General features: G+C 33.8%; 1 protein-coding gene and 2 pseudogenes across 1 annotated transcript; 1 reads left to right on the top strand and 2 right to left on the bottom strand.

The window, feature by feature from the left end:
- Window positions 1-691: 691 nt before the first annotated feature.
- On the bottom strand, window positions 692-5318 carry LOC123909216 (annotated as a pseudogene).
- Window positions 5319-6117: 799 nt separating this feature from the next.
- On the top strand, window positions 6118-7701 carry LOC123905127 (annotated as a pseudogene).
- Window positions 7702-8196: 495 nt separating this feature from the next.
- LOC123909215 (molybdate-anion transporter) lies at window positions 8197-12986 on the bottom strand. The gene is made up of 8 exons (XM_045960011.1): window positions 12643-12986; window positions 11790-11934; window positions 11531-11699; window positions 10454-10724; window positions 9906-10171; window positions 9589-9804; window positions 9142-9244; window positions 8197-8669 (listed from the first exon to the last, which is right to left on the bottom strand). Exons 1-8 carry the CDS (start codon window positions 12791-12793, stop codon window positions 8611-8613), a joined length of 1380 nt encoding a protein of 459 aa, XP_045815967.1. The 5' UTR covers window positions 12794-12986; the 3' UTR covers window positions 8197-8610.
- Window positions 12987-26162: the final 13176 nt, after the last annotated feature.

The following is a 26162-nucleotide window of genomic DNA, read 5'->3' as shown; positions in this document are numbered from 1 at the left end:
AACCCTAACAGCTAATTAATAACTTTGGCCATTTCAAAAAAAAAAAAATCATATTATTGTTAAACATTTACTATGAGAAGGAAGCTCTAAATTCATATTCATATTAATTAGCGAATATCTGTAAGCCTTCTTATTAGATAATTAACCTTTGGGGAGAAATTCAACTATTATCAATTTTGAAGAAGTCAATGATCTCTAAAATATATGCCAGTGTAACAATTTCGAATTTTCAAATAAGATAAAAATTAAAATTGTTTTAAAATCTCAAGAGGAGATAATCATTTAACACTTTGCAATATACTATCATGTATTCATGTCTTTTCCTATGAACAACAACTTCAGTAACAAAATTGAGCAAAAATAATCGATGGAAGCCTAAAATGGTGGTTAACTTAAGCCAAAAGTAACCATGACAGAGACAGACCAGTGGCAGATCATTTTTTTTTCTTTCAAAGCAAATACATATCCAAAATGGATTTGTGAAACTGTTTGAGAGAGCTTATGAAAAAAAGTTAATGACATGTCCACAGATTGTTTTTTGCTTATTTCAATAAGCTCTCCATGATAGCTTATGAAAAACAATTTAACTTTATTTCATCTTTTGTTAATAGCTTATACATAAGCAATTATATGATAAGTGGTTAATTAAGTTGTTTATCCAAACACAACCTTATAAGGAAAGGGCAAGAGAGATTACGAAGAGATTGCCTAGTTCAAAACAAAAATTGTTAACCTTTTAACTGTCTTCATTAGAGGCATATAACATTATCCAAGAGCAAAACTCAATTGCATAATCTAAGCATGTCTTTGATGCATTGGCTGGCAATGTTAAAGGGTTCATGAGAATATGGTATTAGTATTTTATCAAAATCAATGATCTCTACTTGATACTGAGTTTTGATTGACAATTGGGAATTGAGTTCACTTTTTGACTGCTATGACTATGAGAAAGCTTCAAATGAATGGATTTGTGATATAAATAACAAATCTATGGAAGCTATATAGTCATAAATACAAATTTAGAGAAGAAAATGTTTGTTTGCTTGTCTGCTGGAATGACAGACCACTATTTTCTGTATCAGCCCGGAGCTTTAGAAGATGAATGAATGTTCATATACTTGGAATATATGAAAGTAACCTTGCATTGTTACAAGTATACCGGTACAGAATAATAACAGCCACAAGAAATTTGTGTAATTCATGGTCCAAACTATGAATAGAAAAACACTAAATATCACTTTGAGAACAAAGTGGCATAACATTCAACTTTTTAAAATAATTTTGATCACTTCTTTCTAACAATAAAAAAGTAAAACTGAAAATCACAACTAAAAAGGTCATGATCCTAACCTTATAGACGGTCGGCGCAAGTTATTCTCCTATCTCTTTTCTATAGACTTATGTTTTGGGCTAGGCGCGGAATAAAATTAAAAAGGGATACAAACTCACAAGAGTAGTGGGGCCTACAATTGGACCATGCTTGAGCTTTGTGGCAGTGGAACAAACAGCCACATCTTTCTGGTTGTGAGTGAGAGCAGTGGTCGCGCCATTCATTTAGTATAAATGAGAATGGATGGCCACAAGAGCATGGTTTCAGGTCATATGCACCTGGCTACAATAACATCTCATCTCAGCATCCAATCAGGAAATTGTCACATAAGGAATGTGACTAATTGTATGCCAACGCTCCCCTCGCTCCTTTTGGTACTGCTGCATAATTAATGGACAATCATGAATGGACAAAGTAGAAAGAGAGCTGGGTAGACCCTCCTCTGGCAAACTCTCAAGATAAGGGCAGCCTTCAATATATAGAGATTCAAGTGAAGTGAGGCGGAGAAGACCCTTGTAGTTTATTATTCTTAGGTTGGAACAATTTGTCAACTCAAGAGAGTTAATAGTTGATGGCAGCAGACTCTCCTCTGGAAAGGACTCAAAGATTTCAAAATCATCACTAACCTTGAATTGTTTCAGAGAATTGATTTGGAACAAACCTCCTCTCTTGAAGCCATCAATTTGGGGCATCTTTCTATTCTGAGGTTGCGTAGATTGGAAGGCAACTTCCTCCCAAAAAACGATTCCAGCCATGGACAATCGTACAACACGAGAGAAACAAGATTGGTGAACAAGTGTAGTGCAAAAGGCAAGGAAGAAGAGTGCCAACCTATTATAGTTAGAGTGTGAAGAGAATTACAGCCATTGAAATCCAGAGAGGACAATTCTAGATTTGGACCAAAGAAGTCTTCAACTTCCAACTCTTCAAGAAAGGCACTATTATATAGAATTTTCTCTAGGGTGGATTCAATGACCCGAGTTCCACAAAGGATGACCCTTTTCAAGCGGGATGGCAATTCATTTATCAAAATGCCATCACATCTCTTTAGTTCTAGCTCACTGATATTAGTAACCTTAGGAACTGAAGCTTCTAACTCTTCGCAATCAATAATCTCCAATTTTTGCAAAGAAGGAAGGTTTTGAGGCAGGGCACTTTTCAACTTAGGACAATGTTTAATACAAAGCTCTTGGAGCAAAGGGAAACCTTCAAGACATAACCATTCCTTCCATTCAGACATGTGCTCAAATCGCAAAGTTTCAAGTGATCTAAATGGAACATTTGATGAATTATAGCCGTAAAACTCTGTACCAATGATCTCTATTCCATCACAGCCTGAAATGGAAAGCTTCTTGAGTGAGGTGAACTGCCCAAGTGGTGGCAACTGGGAACGGAGTTTACATCCCAATAATTCAAGAGATACTAAATTGGGTAAATGATGATCCCCGAGCCAATATGGAAAGCTACTACCTCTGTAGTCTTTGATGGTTAGCCTCCTGAGAAAAATATTTGGTTGAAGAGCCTCCAAGATAATTCTAGATTTTGAGCCATCCATTTCTTTCTGTTCATCGTATGACATACTTAATTCTTTTAAATTTTTCATATCTTTCAAATTTGCTGCCAATGCATCTGCTGGAACAATGACATTTTCCAACCCTGAAATTTGAAGCTTTCCTTTAAGTTTGTTGAGTTTCCCCAACTGCTTAATATCAGATCCACACTGCTCTCCCACAACAAAATTAGTCAGTATCTGAAGATTTTTTAACCCTCCTATCTTCATTGGCATCTTCTTTATACGAGTTCCTTCCAAAATAAGACGACGTAAATTGATGAGTTTGCAAAAATCTGAAGGGAGCTCAGTCAGTTTAAAACAATCTTGCAATAAGAGTGTCTGCAAATTATACAGCATACAAATGGAATTAGGTAAGCTTGCAATCTCAGTGTAAGAAAGGTCTAGATAGCGCAGAAGCTTTAAATTTCCTATCTCATCAGCTAGCTCTAAGAGATTGCAACTAGAGAAAGACAACGTGCGCAAATATTTTAGTCTTGAAAACAATTTTTGCTGCACATTGGTGCTTATCTTAAATCGTTGGTCACCATAGCCCTGTACTTCTACCATCAAACTATGTAGTCCCTTAATTTTACTAATCTGTTCTAGTTTTCTATCACCATCTTTCAAATCAAGGCAGCACCAACTGCGACATGCCGCTATAGGGATCTCTTGCCCATTATCACCCTCTATTCGTAACCAGGAATCTCCTGTTGCCCATTTGGCTAAATCATTGACAAGATCATGCATGGTGAAGTAGTGCTTACCAGTCCATAATGGCATAATTACTGATTGTTGGAAAAACAATATTGACACTAGATGATCGAAGAATTCATTACCCAACTCTTCTTCGCTTTGGTATCTTTCCCAACTCTGAAGCAAACCTTCTGACATCCAAAGCTTGATTAATTCACCCTTTTCAAACTCATAGCCCTTGGGAAATACAGAACAATAAGCAAAACAACGCTTCAGATTGGAAGGTAGGTTAAACTGTTAAAGTAACTCGATCTCAGTATGGAGTAAATGTGGTTGTCAACCTCAGGTAAATGCCACAAATCAGTGTACAATATCTTATCCCATTCAGGTTCAGATGATTTTGTTTGCAAGATACTCCCCAATGTTTTCAGAGCTAAAGGTAACCCCCCCACACATTTTTACTATTTTCTTGCCTATCAGTTCAAGGTTTGGATATTCAAACACATTCCTACCTCGAAAAGCATATTTCACAAATAAACTCCAACTGGCATTCTCCTCCAATTGCTTTAAATGAAGTAACCGTGTAGACCGCATCACTGATGCCACTTCCATATTGCGTGTTGTCACGATCATCTTACATCCTGAAGATCCACTAAAACGAAGTATGAAATTGTCCCATGTATGCCTATCTTTGTTCCAAACATCATCTAGAACAAGCAAATATCTCTTGCCGGCTAGCCTCTGTTGCAATTCACGTTGGAGTATATAGTTTTCACAATCTACTGCTGAAGAATCAATTGACTCCAGGATTGATCGGGTGAGACGAGTAAGATCAAAAGATTCTGAAACACGAACCCAAACTTTAAAATCAAATTGCTCCATAATCCTGTGGTCATTAAAAACAAGTTGAGCAAGGGTTGTCTTACCCATCCCCATCAGACCCACTATACTGATTATCGGTACCTTGTCGTCAAAGTAGCTGTTTGCAAGTAAAAAATTGATTATTTTCTCTTTCTCATGCTCTCTACCATATATGACAGGATTCATCTGCCAAAATTCCAGTTGTGAATTTGAATTCCCTCGACAATTGCTGACTGATTCTAATTTCATAACTATCTCCCAATCTATTCTCTTGCTCAGCTAGAACATTTAGCCTCTTGATCAATACTTTAATCCTAGATTCAAATCGATTAACAGTTGCTGAAATAAAGCGTCCTATCTTGCCTTTTCGTTGTGCCTCAATTGCAATTACATCCAATACCTGCTCTACTTTGTATGACACAAGTTTGAGATCACTAAGCCAATTCTTCACGTCTAAGTTTTGGTACTGCTTTGTCTCTGCATCATCTAGAACTTCATTGATAGAATTCAGTGTGACTTGAAGTTTGTTCACTAGCTCTTCATCGAAGTAGTCTATGAAAACTGTTGAAGCTAATCTTTGTTGAATCACTTGAAACACAGACCAAAGAGATGCTCCACCACCAACAAACTCTGTCATAATGTTAATTGAATTAAATACAAACAAGCAAAAGGATCTCAAATCTCAGCGGGTCACAACTTTGCAAGATCTTTGGTAGTTTGGTGAACTATGGCTAAATGAGTCAACGAGTCAATGAACAACCCTATTTTGGTTTTCTTTTTTTGAAAAATACAACAACCAATATCTCTTCATGAAGGCCTATGCTTAGCTAGAGAGTATGGTGTGAGACACTTGGAGGTTGAATTAGATTTTAAAGGAGTGGTGTGTAGTTTACAAAAGGAAAATTAAGCGGTGCCGCTAGTTGGAGTCTAATTAATAAGATCAAAGAAATGTTAAATTACTCGTGAAATGTTAAGATTATTCATGTATGTCGAGAAGCAAATCAGTGTGCCGGTATATTAGCAAATATAGGTTGTATGTCTCCTAAGGACTCGATAGTTTATGAACATTCTTCTCCGAAGTTGTTGATTCAGGTTCTTGCCGATGATTGTAGGGGTGTATGAGTATCTTTCTCCGTTTAATCACCCTCTAATTTTCTTTTAGTTGGGTTTAGGCCCCTTTTATTACAAAAAAAAAAATAACATAAACACTCCCTTTTTTTATAAGCAAATATTAGTTGTTTGTATTACAATCTTATGTTAGTTTAACCAGCTGAGCTACCCTCTAATTTTATATGGATCTTTCTAACTACTCCGTCAGGTCATACAAGAAGAAGTTTACTTTTGTATGTAGTTTTATCTGTTTTCACCATCAGTTTAATCTGATTTGGAGGTCAGTTCTGGCATCAAGTGATTTTAGCCTCTTTCGATCGCAGTCGTGGGAAATTGAACTGTGGTCCTTCCTACCAAATTCAGTGTCAATCACCACTAAACCAACTAACGATTGGTAGATGTTTCGATGTATCTAAAAAGTAAATTTCTTCTTGTATAAAGAAAAATAAAATAAAAGTTGTGCATTAAAAACACCAAAATTTAGACTTTTGTTGTATTGACTATTCTATTTCTAAGAAAAAAAATTCTAAATTTATTGCATTATTGTTTGCCACGTGTCAAGTTGTTATGAATGGAAATGAAGATTGCCAAAAGGATCCAAACTCATGAGAAACAGTTGTTTGCTGAATCAACCGAAAGTGTAAGATACAAGATAGATAGTGTTATAATAATAGAAACAGAACCATTGAACAGAATCCAGATGTATTTGGTCTATATTATAACCAGATACATCAATTATTTAATAAATCTAAAGAGCAACTTGTTTCCAATAAAAATGACCGGAGTGGGTAACTTTGGATTAGGCATCATGAGGAAAATATGTTGAGTAATGAGTTTTAATGTTTCTAGGAAAAAGGTTGTTTAGGTCTAACAATAATAATAGCAAGGTACCTAGTTGTACCAAGTTGAAAACATTTAGATAAAGATCCAAGTTGACAAATTGTTTTACAGTTTGTAAGAAGTGGAAGCTCATGGCCTCAGAAAATGCTCTATGGTCAAACCTTTTTAAGGAGAGATGGGGAGGAGACCATGCTGCTTTTTATGCTCCTATTGGTTCAAAATCATGGAAAGAAGTCTATGAGGCACAAGATCGTTGCGACCGTGTTGGATTGTAAGTTGTTTAATTTACTCTGCTGAGAGTATGGCATGCACATGCACACAAATAGTAACATTCATATTTCATCTTATATTAAATGCCATGATGACAGATGATTGAATGAGCTTTTTCTTTATCCTTTCCTATCCCTTGCATCTTTTGGAAATAGATTCCCTGCAGTAATCGCGTAACGTGGTTAGAGATCTCGACCATCTGATCTCAAATCAATACCTGAAATTGATTACTATAGGGAATAAGAGTTCGCGCTTTTTCTTGACTCTTGAGCTGACATAAACATAGTTGCTAATTACTGCACAGCTACATCATTGATGTTGGTTTCCTGTTACCTTGATCTTGATTTAGCTCTAGCATGAACCATAGTTATTCAACATAAATTATTGTCTCAAAACTGTGTTGACATTAGTAAATATAGTATAGAGTTCAATTTGCAGTCATACAATAAAAGATCTAGTTCGTGGCAACAATTATTGAACTTTGATACAAAGGGAATGACTTTTCTTTATTCCTCACAAAATAGGGGTTTGAAGATTATTAGGGAAGGAAGTGACTACTATCTTGTTCACCAAGGCGAGGTTCAAGAAAAAATACGCGACAAGTCCCTGTCCACAACAGTCGTAATTTTAGTTCAGAAAGGGACTTCACTGGAGAAAGTTCTGTAGCTGAAGAGAAATCGTCTCGAGGAATTTTGGACAAAATCCTTTTTTTCATTGGGGATTTAGAAGCTGCATCTGTTGATGCCAAACGCAGCCGTGTGATATAATGATCTCTACAATTCAATCCAATAATGAAGTTCACTGTGTAACTCCTTTGTATGTAAGCATTATTTTGTGTATATACTCATCTAATAAATATGTATTTGTAGTGTAAAATCTTTTTACACAAATGTTCAGTTAGATCTTACTACAATGTATAATAAAAACATGGTATTAGTGAATATCATGATTAATTTGTATAATCAGGTATCTTGCAGCAGTTTAAGTTGTATTTTCAGACGATGATCTCACAATTGACAAGTAGTGTTTATGCTGTCATAAATAAGTTATAAACCAATGTGCTCTGTAATCTAATTACTAGGGTGGACACTTCACTATGTAATCTAAAATCTAATTACATATCTCCCAGGTTAAAATATCTCATTGTGGCTTTCCACCAAAAAAAAATCCCGTTATATGCATTGTTTTTTACTCTATTATTATAATAATATGAAAATGAAGAAAAAAATAATAGTGCAACACTTTATGTGTATTCTGTAAAATAATGAAATCATTTTGAAGTTAAAATCCACTGCTGGGATTAAAGAGGTTAGGTTGTACTACGAGAGTTTTCTTGTCACCAATAAATTTGGAACACATGTTAAACATTTATTTTGATTGAAAACTTGTATAAAATCAGTTATCAAAGTTAAGCTTAAATAATAAATGTTTAAAAAGCATCCATTAAAGTCATTTATTATTTGTTTGTGGGGGAATAACCCCTTTCATTACCACTATTTGTTTACATTCATGGAAGGAGCTATCATGTTTGATATGAGGGTGAATAAATGAAGATTTAGAGGGTTCATTAATTAAATGTTGAGTGGTTTCATTACACAATTAAAGACAATGAAATTAGGGTACATATACTATTCCCTACGGGACAAACTTAGATCCCGCCCCAAAAAGAATGACAAAAGAACTACCAAAATGGAGATGGAGATTTCTCCTCAAGTAATAATAGCCAGTAGAAATCTAACATACTATAGTATTGATATTGATATTGATATTCAAAAACACTAAAAGAAATTGCTCCACTCATCCTTTTAGCTTGAACCCCTTTCCTTTGGTTGTTGGTGGTGGGCATCAGATTTACCTTCAAACTCAAATTGCGTAGTACACAGTTTAGACAGAAACTGTATTATGTAAGGCTGAAGCAGCAGCATTCAGTGCCTCCCCAAAACTTAATAACCAATTACAGATTCAATGGCTCTGACTCGGTGTCCCTTTCCTTCAATTGCCAATCTTCTGCTTCTGTTTTCAAACAAACAAACAAAATCTCAGCACCAAGAACTTTTTTTTTCATGAAAATTGGAAATATTGTTTGTAAAGAAAATTTCTTTGGTTTGAGTAACTAGTGATCATATCACTCATATTGCCATGTAATGATATGTCAGATAAGATAGACAGGACAGGCCTTAACAGCAAAGAAACAACCCTTGGACTTCAAGGCAAAACAAACATATGCCCAATTAACCAAACTGAGCAATCAGCTAGCTTGAAACATGTTTGTCCCTGAGAAATATCAGAGATCTACCAAAAAAAGCTTGAGGCAGGATACATAACAGGTAGGGCATGCACACAAGTAGCCAACGGTGTACCAGCAATTTCTCAGATAAAACAGTTATAACTTAAAACTGTATCTTCGTCGCAGTCTAAATAAGTTTTGATCCCATTGCGGTAAAATTTCAAACATAAGCAACAAATCAAAGTGTGAGGGTCTTACTTGGCTTATCTGCAATCACCAGCAGTCGCCTTTGTAAGATACTAGCCATGAAGAGGAAAATTGAGCACATACCAAACATAACAGTGATAGGGAATGCATCAACCTGCACATAGAAAATAAATAATTAGTCTAAACAATTACAGTGAGAGATAGAGAGAAGGAGGGGAAGATAAAGAGATCCTATAATATCTTTTGCTTTTGGGGTTGGGTGGAAAGGATTGACATATATTTCCAAGAAAGGGGTTGTAGGTGTAGAATTCAACAGGATAACTGGTCCAACCAGACATTGCATTTAGGAAAGGATTTATAAATCCAGGTTCAAATTAGTGCAATATAAAAGTGGGTTAAATTGTTGAACTTCAGCAAGATGTGGAATCTAAATAAACAAAAATGAAACATTTTTTAAGATCGAGCATTATATCTAAAACTGTAGATGGTGCAACATACATTGTACAGCACAACACACACAAAAATGTTCAGAGGAATGCGGAAAAAGTTCATGATGGTGCTCCTGGCTTCCTCAGGAATGTATTGGGATCTCATCTTCATAATGGATGGCCAGAATATGCCAACACAACCTTCAAAAGTACAGAAGCCAAGAAGCTGAATGCACCCAGCGAATGAGAGACCACCACCTGTTGCTTTGGTAGGAACTGCAAAAAACTGTTTCACGGTAACAAAGTCAAAATATTGCAGAATAGTGTGAGATGTAAATTACAGTACTAAGGGGTGTGGAGGGAGAGTATATTGGAAGAATAGCATACGGTGGTAATAATGGGAAGCATCAGAGAAGCAGAAGAAACTGCAAAAACAATCTGCATGTAGCTCTCTACACGGAATGATGAACGAGCCATCAACTTAGATGCGAGTGAGCTTCCCAACATTGAAGATAACATGAATGTTGCAAAAATAAAACCATGGGGAATCTCTTCATCATTTGGGCTCAATGCAGGAGTCCATAGGAACACAAAGGTATACATTGAACCTTCAAAGAGAGACTGTATGGCACCAAGCAATGCTATTTTTTCATCTGAAACAAAATGAATATAATATAATAAATTAATTAACATTGGAACTAGGAAATGAACAAAAATACAACACAAGATGAATAAAATAATGATAACAAAATAAGGAAAAGCAAAAATGAATGAGTCCATTTTACTATACATCACTCCCAGGATGGAATCGAACAATGACCAGCCCACTCCTTTTTCCGATTAATGTCACGCATTAAGAGTTTCAAATTTCAAATTCATTGTACTGAACCACTGTATAAACAATGAGAAAACACTATCTAAGATAAGAAATATACCAGAAGCAATGGCCACAGCAGCACCCCTGAATTGGGCTACCAAGCTCTTGTTTTCAGAAGCATCCCCGAAATTTTCTGTCCATGTAGATAATATGACGATCATACCAATAGTAAGAAAACCCGCAGCAGCATCAAAGGGAGCCACTGGTCCAAGAGCCAATGTATCAACAAGGACATTTCCAAACAGCCCAGAAAAAATGGCAACAAGACCATTTCCAAGAAATATAGCCTTCGAGAATGTTAATGATAGCCATTGCTGATCAAAGCCTCTCTGATAGATTCATGTGAAAAAAATTGAGATTCATAAATACAAAATGCAAAATTAAGGAATCAAAGACAAAGGAAAATAACATGGTATAACCCTTTATCACGGATTTTAAGGGTAAAATATGTATTTTGATGAGCAAAAATCACTTCACTGGCCACTTACACTAGGAGGATATTGTAAAATGCATGCTTATCTTGTTTAGAGGGACATGGTAAATTAATAAACCACCCCATAAATCAACATCTTTTGGAACAACCTAGTTTGCAGGAACAAGATGATTCAGAAAACATGAGTTCTAGAAGTATACAAGTAAGAATATAAAGCAGACCTAACAACTAGAGGACCCTATATTGGATATGAAAACCTAAAACAAGCAATGAAGATATCAAATTTCCGATGCCGTCAAACTGTATTGCTTCTACCTTAATTTCCAAAATTCGTAGTTGTAACTTGTAAGATCTATCAAGTAGCTAGCTCTGTTTAGAATGACATATTAAGTATTATATACAATATTAGCACAATTTGAAATTTTGTTCAATAACAATCAAGCTAATAGTATTATTTAGAGGATATATACAACCTAATCTTCTCCATGTGGCCCTTATAATAACTATTATCAAGACATTTACAGCCTCCATACACAGAAAAATCTTATTAGCATATTTACATGTCAGTTAACACCTGCAAATTATAAGGCACTTCTTCTTGTGCGTATAAAGTCAACATATCCAGTGGAAAATTTGAAACTAAATTTTGATAATAACTTAATAAACAGCAGACAACTTTAAAAACAAATAAACTTTCCTCACCTTGAAATGCTCAGCAACAAGCCACGATTCAAATGCTGAAAATAGAAGTGAAGTAGCAATGCCTCCCAAGATACGACCCAACATCAAAACTCTGTACTGAGGAGAATGTTTGGTGATGCAGCTCGCAATGTAGGTTATGCAGTAAGTCACACAAGCCCTCTTCCGGCCCCTGATTTCATAGTAAAAAGCATGAGACACTGAAAAATACTACGACATATGTATGGCAAGAAAACAATTAGAAACCAAAAAAGCATCTCACTGTTTGTCAGCAAGAGATCCGACAATTGTTCCGAATAACATGGACGACCCAAATCCAGCAATGAAGAGTTGTCCAATATCCCCTTTTCCATATCCATATGTAGTGTAAAGGTAGTACACATATGGACCTTGCAACCAATCACCAGCTATAACCATAGAAACATAAACGTATTAGATCGCCGAAAACTAGCATCTCTACTAACAATCAACAACAACAACAACAATGCCATCTAAAAACTTCAGATTAGAAGTTACCAAAAGTTACTAAAAGTAAAATCAGATAAATACTTCAGTTAGTGTAAAATTAAATCAAATCAACTCCTTTAAAAGGATAATAACTAAACCAAATAAAACTTTTAATTTAAGCGCGATCTCGGTCTCATTCATCCAACATTATTATAATCTGAAAGCAACACTTGAATTAAACCGACAATTGAATTAAAAAAAATGAAAAAAGTAAGCATAGTAAAAGATAAAGAATATTATGATAAATAAGCAAAGTGTAGTATACGCAACCATTTTGAAACCAAAAAGCAAAGAGTAAAAATCAGAATTTCCACATCACTGCTATCACAATCAACAAGAAACCAAAGCTAACAAGATGATAAAAGAAGAATCAATGTCGATTCAGATTTCGAAATTACGCTAAGATCCATTTGAATTACTTCATTTTCACACCAAATCCATTTCACAAACAAACGACACATGAGATATATAAATAAATAAATAAATAAAAACAAAAAATAGCTTTGTAATTTATTTATTTTAGAAACAATCATGATGAACAAATGAATGCATTGGAATTAAGAAATTTGAAAACAGATCGAGATCTAAAAGAGAAAAGACAGATCTACCCATCATGAGAGAATAAACGAGAATATAATTGTTCTTAAAGGAATTGAAAGCGGTAGAAGTGTTGATTCGATCTTTGTTATTCTTGCCAAGCTCAAGAACAGCAACAACAGCGGCTAATGCACCGAAAACGATGTAGAAGAATAACTCCATTATCGCGATCTAAGTTTTTGTTTAGAGAGAAAATGCAAATAGAAAAGAAAAGAAAAAATTTGAAGAGAGTGTGTAAGAGAATAGAGATACCACGACGAGTGAGTGGTGTGAGAGATGAGAGAGAGAGAACGGTGAAGAACAAGTTTATATAGTGGTTTTTGTAAATGGTGTTGTAATCACCTGTGACGAGTGTTGTGTAAAACTGGATTTTAACGGTTGTCCGTTGTTTAACTCTTGATTTTTTATCAGCTTAATTAATCTGCTTAATTATATTATTATTTGGAAAATGCGAAATGCCAAACATGGATAATCTTCTTTTGTGTGTGTATTTTGCAGTATTTTTTTTTTAATATTTTTTTTTATTTTTTTGGTAAGGGAATAATTTTATGTTTGTTGTACTGCAATATTTTTAGAAAAATTACTTTTTTTAAAAAGAAAATAATAATTATTATTATCTCTTTTCAGGAGTTTTTTTTTTTTTTTTTGGTATCAAAAGTTTCTTTTCAGGAGTTTTGATATTATGTTTTTTTATTGTCAAGTTTATATTATGTTTGTTATTCTTATGATCTTCAACAAATGTACCCATTACACGGTTGAAATAATTTTTTATTTTTTTAAGTTTGAATAGAATAGTTATCGATCATATTTTACTTATAATCGAATTTTAAATTACTAGATGATATTATTTTTAAAAATCATAAGGATAGGGCAACATTTTTTATTTTGTTGGTAAAAAGAATACTTTATATCACAATCATATTACATGGTGTTGTTGATCTAGTGGTATTGGTTTGGGACTTTAGAATGTATTTTTTCTTAAGGTCTCGGGTTTGATTCTCTCTGGTGTTAATTTGGATTGACTAATTTAATTTCTTAAAAAAAAATTACATGGTGTTGTTAAGATAATGATTAAGAATTTATTAGAGTAAAAAATTTATTGTGTTTTCTTTTTAATTATAAAAATTTAAGTATTGTTCATAAATGTCATACATTAATTAAGTATATAAGTTTTTTCCTATAGACAAATATAAAAGGTTTTTCTTATGTTTACCCAAAGAAATATAGAAGTTTTCTTTTTAAAATTTAAAGCAAAGAAAATATAGAAGTTTTATTTTTAAAGTAAAGAAAAATAGAAGTTATACAAGCTCTTCCTCGTCGTCAAATTACTTCTATCTTTCAGGTGCAAAGAGTCTTAAGCAGCAAACATGAGTGAACAATTCGTCTTCATTCTATAGCTACTTAGTACCTCTGATCCTTCTCCTTTGAGAACTACCACTCGAGACGACTCCGGCCGTTGCGGTCAAATTTTATTTGAAAGTGTTAGAGTAAGCCCTAAAAGTCAGTCTATTTTGATAGAATCTTCTTTTATATCATGACTTTGATTTATATATTTAATATATATAATAAGGCATTTCTTTATTATGTTTGTTTTAAACGAATAAAGTCCCTACAATAGCTAGTCTATTTAATGGAACATTAAGTGTGGCTTAATAGTGAGACTCCATTAAACATAAGGACACTATTCTTAAAGTATTCATAGTCAAGTTTTAATGTGAATTGCGATAATATTGAAACACATAGACTATTATGTATTAAGACTGATGAACACATCTCACGGGTCATGAATATAGAGATATTAAGTCTATACATAGGTATAAATATTAAGAGTAATATTTATACTGGATAGACCCACCATGAGAATACTACATATTATTTATGAAAAGTGTCATAAAATATTCTCAAAGTGATAATGGTGTATACCACCCTTAGACCTGAACCAACTGTGATCCCTAGATGTGGAGTCAAGTACTTTATTGTTATTCAAACGTTATCTGTAAAAGGATAATTATAAAGTTGGTTAATAGGTACTTCACGAATCATGCTGAGGGACATGAGTGACCTAGATGGGATTTGTCCCTCCTATATAATGAGAGTAATATCTATAGGCCTCTTGATGGAATATGACTGATAAAATGTGTGGCCACGCCGAACTAAGTCAATATGAGATATTGAGCTTATTCGTTGCTCAGTATGTCTCGGGATCAAGAAATAAGATATTGAATCATACAAGGGTGACACGATCTATGCCTTGTGTTCAATATAGATATAAAGGGCAAATGAGTAATTATACACGAGTTCGTTATCATAGAAAGGTTTCGTTAGATCACATGACATTCTCGTCACTTGGGTGACAACGGCGTATTGCTAGATGCTAATCGTTGTTTATAATATTAAATATATGATTTGATATTATTACCAATGTTACGAGAATCTACAGGGTCACACACATAGAACATATATATGAGAGAGAAATAGATAAGTTAAATTTATTTATAAGATAAATAAATAAGATTTGTTTATAAAATAATAAATGAAGATTTATTATTAATTAGATAACTACTAAATAATTATAAGGGATAATTACGAAGTAAATAAATATGATTTATTTACAATATGATAAGTGAGACTTATTAGTAGTTAGATAATAACAGAATAATTATAAAAGATAATTATGCACGTTTTAAGTGAGATGAAAATTAGGATAAGGACGAACAAGTATGACTTGTTGATCACACAAGAGACTCTATAAATAGAACTCTTGTGTAGAGGAAAAAGTAACCGAATTTAGAATTCATAATCCTAATTTTCTAAACCCTATCTCTTTCTCTAAAGCCTTCGGTTAAGTTTCAGCTAGCACCGAGATTGAAGGAACTATTTGTGTGGACTGAGTAGAGGCATCGCTAGGTTGCTTCACATAAACTTGTGTTGTTTGATTTGTGATTAATGATTTAATCAAGATTCGTTCATCGGGATTATTCCGCTAAGAGGATTAAAATTTTGAAAAACCCCTCTTAAATCCCAACAGAAAGTCGCTCAAGCAATTTCTTTAAAGAAAAGCAAGACAAGATAAGGCTCGAAAGCTACGAAAAAAGTCGAGCTGCTCTTCTGTGGTGAACCATAAAAAAGCCCTTGTGCTTTGTATTTGGAGAATCTTGTGAAATGTGGTATTATTAATGTATATAATGATATTCATCTACATTTGTTTTGCTGACAAGAAGTATTCATTCCATTTTTTTTCTTCATCGTTTACTAGTTTTTAAGGAAAACCGGCTTTGCTTAAATTTGATCGAGACACAAATAAAAATGTGATCAATAGGTTCACAAATCTTAGCTCAACTGTCAGAAATGTCGAAATTGTTGGTGTTGGATGTTAGGACCAGGGTTCGAACCCCGATCACTGTACTTTGTGTGTGAGTTTTCAATGGCTTTGCTATTTTGTCTATCAACAAAAAAAATGTGATCAATAGATGTTTTACTCATACTGTAAAATTATGTTTTTTTAAATGAAAAATTAGTTGAATTTTCTGTAGATAGACAAACTTTAACAAATGGTTATTAGCTAGGTCACTCTTTTGTCCACAGATAAAAATAAATAAAAAATGCTAATGAGTATTGTCTTTGAGCATTCCATTTAAAAAAATTACTATTCAAAAAGTTAAACATTTTAATTTTCAGTGCATTGACTTCATATATTTTCATTAAAAAATTATATAAACATATTATCTAATATGCTTAAAGAGTGTCTTGAGAATACTCGTCACTAAGACCCAAAAAGAATTAATTTAGGGTTTAAATTATGCCCTCAAACTCTTTGATGTTAACTTTAACCATATGTCAATGTTTGATTTAGTAGTCAGAGATTTGGGTAGTATGCACGCGGTCATAGGTTCGATCATCATTGTCAACATTATAAATAAAAAAAATCATAACCATATGTCCAACTTTATTAATTAAATCGTTTAAAAACATAATTAATAAAAGGATCATGCTAAAAATGTACTCCCTCCGTCCCATATTATAAGAAGAAAAAAAGTTTTTACACTTATTAAGAAAAGTTGAATATGATAATTTGAAATATAACTTTTTGTGTTTTTCTTGAAATAAGTTTCATTGGAAGATGTAAAAAAAAAATTTATTCGTTATTGATTATGAGGAAAAGAAGAGAGAGAGTAAATTAAATGCAATTTACATTAAATTTCATGAGAATAAGTAAAAGTAAATCTTGAAAATGATAAAAGTGAATTCTTTTTGCTTATAATTTGGGACCAAAAAAAGTGATTTTTTTTGCTTATAATATGGGATCGAGGGAGTACCTACGAGGCACTTGTTAAACATATTAAAAAAGAAATTTTATTTTGGAACTTGTACGTTCAATATTTTAAAAGTGTAATTTTTTTTTATATGCTTAATGTTCTTGTGAACATTCAAAGGGGGTTATATTATTAAATATATAAGAATAATGTTACATATGTTATCAGAGAATGGACTGATAAAAAATATATCGATCCCTTTACAATAAAAATGTGTAGCTATTTATAGGCTGCATATTTCTTCTCCTCCAAGTTTGATCTCCTAGAACTTCGGCCACCACCGTCTTCTCCGGCGAACCAGCGTAAGAATAGGGTTGATTATTCTTTCCTTCGTCCCTAAGCTATGGAGATTATGGGGGTGATGATTTCTTCCACGTGAAGTTAAGCAGTTGACCATTTGAGAGAAGAAAATATTTTGGGCATGATTCATCATTCAAAACTAGTTGGCGCCATGTTGCTTCATCTCGCCACGTCAAGTAGTTTTGCCATCTCGCCTACTGGGACTTCATGAATCATTTTGATTGGACTTTGTTACTTTTGGACTTATTGGGCCTAATTGATTTGTCCCTTAGCCCATTGCCCGGTCCACTTAACAAGTGCTTTGAGGGCACTGTTTAGCATGACCATATTTTTTTATTATTAATATACAATTAAATATATTAATAATTAAAGTTCTACATTGACAAATGTGAAATAATCGACTGTGTCATTTATTCTAGAACGGGTTGTAAATAACAAAGAGAAAAACACTTAAATAGTCATAAGTAATTTGGTCACATTCACATAAATATACATATTATTTGATTATTTAAAAAATACACATTATTTAATTATTGTCTTTCTATCTTTTTATTCACATAAATATACATATTATTTGATTATTTAAAAAATACACATTATTTAATTATTGTCTTTCTATCTTTTTATCAGACATGTGTGTCTAATCAAATAGTAGTATATACTTCCTCCATCCCAAAATATAAGCAAAAGTGAGTTAAAGAAGCTTGATGTATTTAGTTAAAAATTTCGATCAAATACATTCACTTTTGTTGACAAACTTTTACTTATATTTTGGAATGAAAGCAGTATTTCTTTATAAAAAAGAAGTGAGTACTCGTTTTAATCCCTCACAAATTTTTTTACGGATTAATTCAATCGTCGACAAAAATAAAACTCAAATTTCTTCACAGGAAAAAACTAATCTCCATTTATTATAATGAAATGACTAGTTTATCTCTAATATAAAAATCTCAAAAGACTAATTTGATCGAAGGTGCAATTAAAAAAGTGTTAGACGCGTGAATTAGTGAGGGGTGAGGGGTGACGTTGCTAATACGACGACGCGGTTTACTGTTGACATGATAATTATCGTCCCTTAACTGAGATTTGATTACACATGGCACCGTGCTAAACGTCCGATTAGTATTAGTATTGAATTGAAGAGGTGTAAGGTGTCGGTGGTAATTGGGTGTGGCGCGGCAGAAAAATGTCTCGGATCTAAGTAAATGGATAATGAGTTACTGTGAGGTAGACCCCTCCCTAGTCCCCACCTTCATTCACCCTTCCCAAAATTGAATTGGGATTCAATAAAGTCAAAACCTGTGTAAGTATATATTTAAATTAGATGGTTATTCTACCCCAAAAAAAAAAAAATTAGACGGTTAGGATTTTAATCTCTATTTTTATATTAAATAAAAAATTAAAAATATATTTTAAAATATAAACCGTTTGATTTTGATCAGATGGCTTAGAAATGATGACTGTAAGGTCGAAAGTTCAAAGATTGTGGCGATGGCGGCTCCGATCAACTAGACAAATTGAAAACCATCATCAAGATTAAAGAAACAAAGCCAATGTGGTGGAGTTTTTTAGAGAAGTACGGCCCGATCGAAGATGAAGAAGCAGGTTGTGAAGGTGGTAGAAGTGAAGTAGGGCAACAGACATTATGTACGGTATATTTTAATAAAGCTCATATTTAATTTTTTATGTGGAGATGACCTAATATTTTTGTAAGTTTTATTCTTTTAAAATAAAGACGATAGTCAATTTACCGAAATATTTATTATTGTTTTGGATTGGGCTTAAATCCCAACTCGATGTCGTGCTCAACTCAATTAAGCGTCGAGTTCGGCCTAATTATGAGTTGGTGCAAGACCAATGGACCACGTGTCCTTATTCAACGGTCATAGAAACATGCACTTATGTAACAACCGACATCATAATGTCAATCATAACTTTTTGTCCGTTATTCCGACAACCATCAACGTCGAGGCCACGAGTTTCGTCCTCATATTTGATGGTTTTGGCACAACGTTGGGAGTTATGTATATCTTCTCATACAAAAGGGACAAGTATCTCATTTCTTACCGTATTCAATTACTGATGGTGGCATAATGTCAAGGTGACATGTCTCACATCACATGATTGAGCAAAAGTATTTTCTTATTGGTGTTTTTTCTCAATGGTTGGAAAGAACAATGTCATAGTAGTTACAAATGCACTTCTTCCATGCATTCAATATCAAAAGTAAAAACTTTATCATGCTTTTCGTTGGATTTGCCCAATCCCACCATTTCTGTACCAAGGAAATACTAGTACATCCCCAAATGCTAAGGATCGTGTTTTGTACTACTACATATCGACTTCGTTAAGTGCTTTTTTTAATCGTAAAGTAGAAACACGAAAATTTTATTATAATCCTCCTCGCTTAAGTGAAGCACAATTCCACTATAGGTGGTTTTGACTTTTGAGTAGTCTTAAACTCTTGTGGAATATTTTCTGTACCAAGGAAGAAAGAAAAAAAAATTGTTCGACTGGTTCGTTAAATGCCAACTTAATTTCAAATTTTTCTAAATATCATGATTCCTGAATAGTACTACAATTAGGAGGAAATTAATGAAATTATTCTTTTGCGTTGAATGAAATTTATCGTTATAAAAAAAAGGGTTATGCTAACCGGTGCCCCCGGGGCACTGGTTAAGGAAACCAAAAAAAGAAATTTTTAAATTGAAAATAATACTTTTTAGACTTTCGAGGCGTTGACTGCACAAAGTTCAATGTCATATTACTATATTTGCTTCCTTAAACAGTGCCCCGGGGGCACTATTTAGCATTTTCCTAAAAAAAATAATATTATGCAAATATCTTTTCTAATTCAATATTAGCTTTTTTATATTAAGTATGCGTAGAAAAAAGGTTAAATAAAGCACGTGTATTAAATTCTCTCTAAGGTTCTAAGATTGGTATTTGGTCCCTTTTGGGGACAGCAATTTTTTAAGTTTGCTCCTCTTGGCTTGAAGATGGGCACTTCCCACCTAATATCATGGCTTAAATATGTTATTAGTCCATGCACTTGTATCATATTTTGGTATTGGTCCTTACACTTTATTTTGTTTGGTTTTGGTCCTTGCACTTTAAAAAAGATTTGCTTTAGGTCCCTATCGTTAGCCAACTTTTAAAAAAAAAACGTGAACAATAATCGAGTGCCATGTGGCCCAATCATTTCATGCCATGTGGCACTGTAAAAGGATTATTTTTTATATTCAATTAAATAAAATAATTAAATTGATTATGTTTATTACATTATATCGGGAAAGTACTTCATAGTATCGGAGAAGTATCAGAAATTAATATTATTATTATCTAATTTCTGTTACACTTCATAATATCGGAGTATCAGACGAGTATCGGTATCGAGTACGTATCGGACACGATACTTCACCATTTTTAGAGTATCGGGGCTTCACAGCATAAGACATATCTTTTTTTTTTACATAAAGCATGGCCCGCTAGTTATTATAATTATTATTTGAGAAAAAAAATATGCACTGACAGTGTAAAAATTTTACACTGTCAACCAATACTAATCATGTTTTTCGCCACATCACCCTACTAAACTCCACTTTCTTAATATGATGTGGAAGAATGATTCATTCTTATTGGTTGTCAGTGTAAAATTAATTTACACTGACAGTGCGTATTTTTTAAACTCTCATTTTTACATAAGTTTGCATAATAAACACAGACAGACGCAAAACACGCTCTAGTTGACCGTTAGTACTTAATAATAATAATATCTTATAAAAAAATAATAACAAGTGTAAGTGTAACAGTAAGATTAAAAAGGAAAGAAAAAAAAATTTGTTGTGTTTTATGTCTTTACTCTTCACCATCGCCCCTTTAATTATTTTATTTATTTGCATTTAAAAAATAACCCTTTTATTGTGCCACGTGGCATGAAATGATTTGGCCACATGGCACTCCATTACTTTTCACATTTTTTTAACAGTTGACTAACATTAGGGACCTAAAGCAAATCTTTTTTAAAGTGCAAGGACCAAAACCAAACAAAAAAAAATGCAGGGACTAATACTAAAATATGATACAAGTGCAGGGACTAATCACATATTTAAGCCTAATATCAATGATACAAATATTATTATCTTAGTGGTGAAAATTTACCGTCTCTTTGCAATGTCATCTACAAAGTTCTCTTAAAGGTTCTAGTTAACCGTCTCAAACGCATTCTTCCTACTTGTATTTCAGATTCACAAGCTGTTTTTGTACCGGAAAGAGATATTCTAAATAATGCATTAACGGTCTTTGAATTCCTTCATTATATGAAGTGTAAACGTCGTGGTAAAGAGGGACGACTTATTGCTTTAAAGCTAGATGTTAGTAAAGTTTCTTGGTCGTGTCAAATGGAGTTATTTACAAGCGATGATTCAAAAGATGGGATTTTCAGATACTTAGGTTAAGTGGATCATGCAATGTGTTACAACGGTCAGTGGTCAAACCATCAATTATCAAACATTCGTCATTGTTATTGTTTATAGTTGCAACAACGAAGAAAATTGTCAATCTCTTCTATTATATTGAAGGAAATGCAATGAGTTCATTTTACTTTAAAAAGTTTGAAGTTAGTATAATTTTATTTTAAAAAAAATGTTTACAATAGCTCTATATATCGTAGTGTTCTTGATTGGCCACAAGGCCTAGAAGTCACTTGAGATCCATCGCGCAAAGAACCAATATGTTATGGACTAGATTTTTAGGTTGGACCAAGCCCAACGTCACATGTAACAGCCCAATGCCTAATTTATTGGAAAATTGCTTTTTAGACCCCCTTATATTACTTCCAGGCCCCCCATGTTGACCATTTTGCCCTTATACTAATTTCGTCAATTGCAAACCGAACTTGCATAGCTTCGTATTCTACATACCGAAGGCATGTTACATAAGGCTAGCTTGTTAAACATGTTTCATGATTTCGGAACACAGCAGCAACCAATTGCAGCAGGTTGGAACAACAACAACCAATAGCAATGAGTTTCAGGAAGCAAATATATGAAGTTTCAATAAGAAAAATGAAATTTCAGGAAGCAATATGGAGTTTCAGGAAGCAAAATGAAGTAATAGTAATTTAATAACACATGAAAGTTTCATAAAGAAACAAAAATCAAGGGGTGTCAGTCACGATAGAAACTTCATGTCAAAGAAGATTAAAATGCAGGTTAATGAAAATCTTTTGCTGTGAAATTTCTGAACAAATTTGAAGAATTGAAGAAAGAAGAGTGATTTTCTTTGAAACCAAGATGGTGAAGAAATCATGAAAAACGATATGGAAAGCATCATAGATGAAATTATGCAAGATTGGAAAGTCCGAAATTATGCAATATACAGGGGAAAAGTGGGTTTCTGAATTTACGGTGCGAAATGTAACTTTCGAAGTCACTCTATGTCACACACAAACAATCAAGAAAAGAAAGAAGGAAGATTGTTACCAATTTTAGTTTGAAATGAAACGTTCACAGTGAACTGAACCACACAAACAAGAGTGTGTTTATGATGAAAATTAGAAACATAAACAAGATGAAAAACATACATTTAGATCTGACCATCGATGTCCCTTCTTCTTCCTGGTGTTTCGGTTCGTAATTACCGAATTAAAGCGATTTCGGTTTGTAATTACCAATATATTGTTGATCTCTGCAAGAACTGTGAGCTTCTTCAAGAGATTATTGTGATTGACTTGGTTTCATTGAGGAAGAGACAAAAACATCAGTTTGGACTTTGGAGTGCCTCAAGTAACATTTACTCTTTATATGAATTGCAGCAAGAACGCCTTCAATTAGAGTAAGGAGTCTGTTTACATATTTCTTGCAGCAACATAGCAGAAGCACATAACAGCAACAAAGTTCTCTTCTTCCCTTACTTGCAACTTTGTCGAACAATGAGTCAATAGCGATGGCAGCAACAACAATGACAACGATAATCCCAAAATGCCGCCAATAATCCCAAACCCCCAATCAATTTCTTTCGTATCATAATTACCGAACACCTTCATTTCGTTTCGTATTTACCGAATTCGTGTTGATTTGGGCAAAAATCAAGAAATGTTGTCGTTTCGGTAGTCACGAACCAAACTCTCTCTGTTTCGGTAATCACAAACCGAAATCGCTCTGATTCGATAATTGCGAACCGAAACACAAGGGACATCGATGGTCTTAGCATGGCAGAAAAATGAAACCAAAATTCAAGAAGAAGAAGAAGAAGAAGAAGAAGAAGAAGAAGAAGAAGAAGAAGAAGAAGAAGAAGAACAACAACAACAACAACAACAACAACAACAACAACAACAACAAGAAGATGAAGAACAACATACAGAAACAAAGACAATTTAACAGAACTTAAATTCCGAACCGAATCATATTTCACTTCTTCAATTCCCAATTCCAATTCATATTTCGAATTCATGGAAAACAAATCACAAATCAGGAACCGAATCAGAAAGATTGGTAGCTTCAGGAAACAAAATACTTGCAACTCTGTTTTTGTTTCGGGAAGTCAAAATGAAAGCGAGCAAAGCAAAATGAAAGGGAAAAGGTGGAGAAAAATTTATGCTATTTCGGTTCCTACGATACGAAAACTATTGAATTCGGTTTGTAGAATCCAAACTGAACTGGGACCTAAATGTAGGGGCATTTTTGGATTTTTGGGGGGTTTCGTAGCAAATAGGGGGGCCTAAAAAGCAATTTTCAATTTATTGGCCTATATATAGGAGTGTAAGCGGATTAGAAAAATCTAACTGAACCAACGATCTAAATCAATCCAAATCGAGAAAAAAAAATCAATTTTATGGTTCGGATTCAAAACCGAACAGAACCAATTAAAAACTGATGTGGTTTGGTTCGGTTCAGATTCAGTTTTTAAGAACCGATGAACCGAACAAATAGGTACATTATTAACCATATGTTTATTTATTTAGTTCAGCCCACTTCATGTTATTGTTTAAAAAAAAAAAAAGAGCCTCAACTTAGTTCAGCTCAAACCATGTTATTCTATCAAAGCCTAACTTAGAAATAGGGGTGGCAAAGTGGGCATGCCCGCCCCGTTTAAGCCCGCCCAAAAGTGGGCGGGGCGGGGCAACTTAGGTGTCCGGGTTCAACAACTCAAGCCCGCCCGTTTATTGGCGAATTGGCGGGTTGGCGGGCCGGCCCGCCAAATACTTTTTTTTTTTTTATAGTTTGAATTATAACTTCACAATTCTTACCTCCTAGTTGATGTTAAAAAAAATACTAGCAGATTGCGTTGAGAGAAGATTGTGAAGTTAAGCCGATTGAATTAGAACTTTACAATTCCTTAAAATTCTTACCTCTTATTTTTAAACTAACAGAAAATAAGGATAATTAAGAGTTGAGAGAAGATTGCAGCAGAGAATAGGGATAATTAAACTAACAAAAACATTAATTAAGTTAATAAGTAATTTCTTACAATTACCTTTAATTAAACTAACACTTACAATTACGCTTAATTAAACTAACAGAAACATCAACTAAGTTAATAAGTAATTCATTACAATATAAGATAAAATGATAAATACTAGCATAAAGGGAGCACGACGGCGGATGGAATGAATGAAACAAACAACCCTAATTTTGGAAGAAAAAGAAACGTGAAGTTTTATATGAGAGAAAAATATTACTGGATTGAGATTTGGGCTCCTCATTCCAAGCCCAATTTTTAGTAAAAGCAAAAAATATAAAAAATTTAAAAGCCGCGGGCTAACCCGCCCCGCCCCGCCCCGCCCCGCCCCGTTTTTTAAGCGGGTTAGGCGGGGGCGGGCCACTTTAAGGTAGCGAGCCGAAAACCTCAGCCCGGCCCGCCAAAAATGGCGGGTCAAACGGGTCGGCCCGACGGGCCCGGCCCGTTTTGCCACCCCTACTTAGAAACATATCAATATCACTCTGAGGCCTCAATCTCACATAGTCACGGCTGCAACACTCATATCTCATCGTTTGAAACATGTGTTTGGAAACCATTTTCTATTCTTTTATGTATGGTGTATGGTGATAATTGATTACATCAAATGTTATGCGTAACTGAAAAAAATTATAACATGGAATATATTAGATAAAAAAAGGCTAAATTGCAGTTTTGGCCCCCATGTTTCATAATTGTGCGATTTTGGCCCCCCACGTTTCACATGTGCGATTTTGGCCCCCCCACGTTTCATAATTGTGCGATTTTGGCCCCCCAGGTTTGCCCCCTTTTGCATTTCTTGGTCCCCGTTGACTATTTTGACCAAAAATTACTGACATGAAATATTTTTGACACGTGTCTTAATTGTATTGGCCAACCAAAATTTATTATTATTATTTTTAAAAATAATAAAAATTAAGAAAGGTCACATGACTTTTTTTTGGGGGGTTAATTATTATTTTTTTGGCAAAAAATGGAACCAAGATTTCATCTTCTTCTCCATCGGTAAAACAATCTCTTTGATCAATTTCTTCAGGTTATATCACAACTTTCCAAACAAAATTCGAAAAAGCTTTATGACTGCTCGCGAATTGCCTCATATCACTCATCGGCGGTGCGTTCTTCCGTTCACCGACAAACCCAGAATTACCATCCGATTTCCTTTCCATAAATTTGGGTTTGGATTGTGTGAAATACCCTCTGAAACTTTGATTTCTTGACCTCCGTTGTCAGCATATTTACGAGACAAGTGTTTGAAGCAGGAAAAGGAAAGTTGAAAGTTGTTGGTAGAGTTGGTATTGGGATTGATAATGTGTATCTACAAACTGTTACTGAATTTGAGAGACTCACTAGGAAACTGCTTCCTAATTCCTAATTGTATTAAATTATCATTGTGTATCTACCAATTATTCCTAATTTGGTGTTGGTAAAAATTACAAGTGTTAAAGACAATTAGGAAA

This window comes from Trifolium pratense, linkage group LG2 (genome assembly GCF_020283565.1).
Source record: "Trifolium pratense cultivar HEN17-A07 linkage group LG2, ARS_RC_1.1, whole genome shotgun sequence".
Classification (NCBI taxonomy): domain Eukaryota; kingdom Viridiplantae; phylum Streptophyta; class Magnoliopsida; order Fabales; family Fabaceae; genus Trifolium; species Trifolium pratense.
Note: the sequence above shows the minus strand (reverse complement) of the source record. Positions and strands in the feature narration are given on the sequence as shown.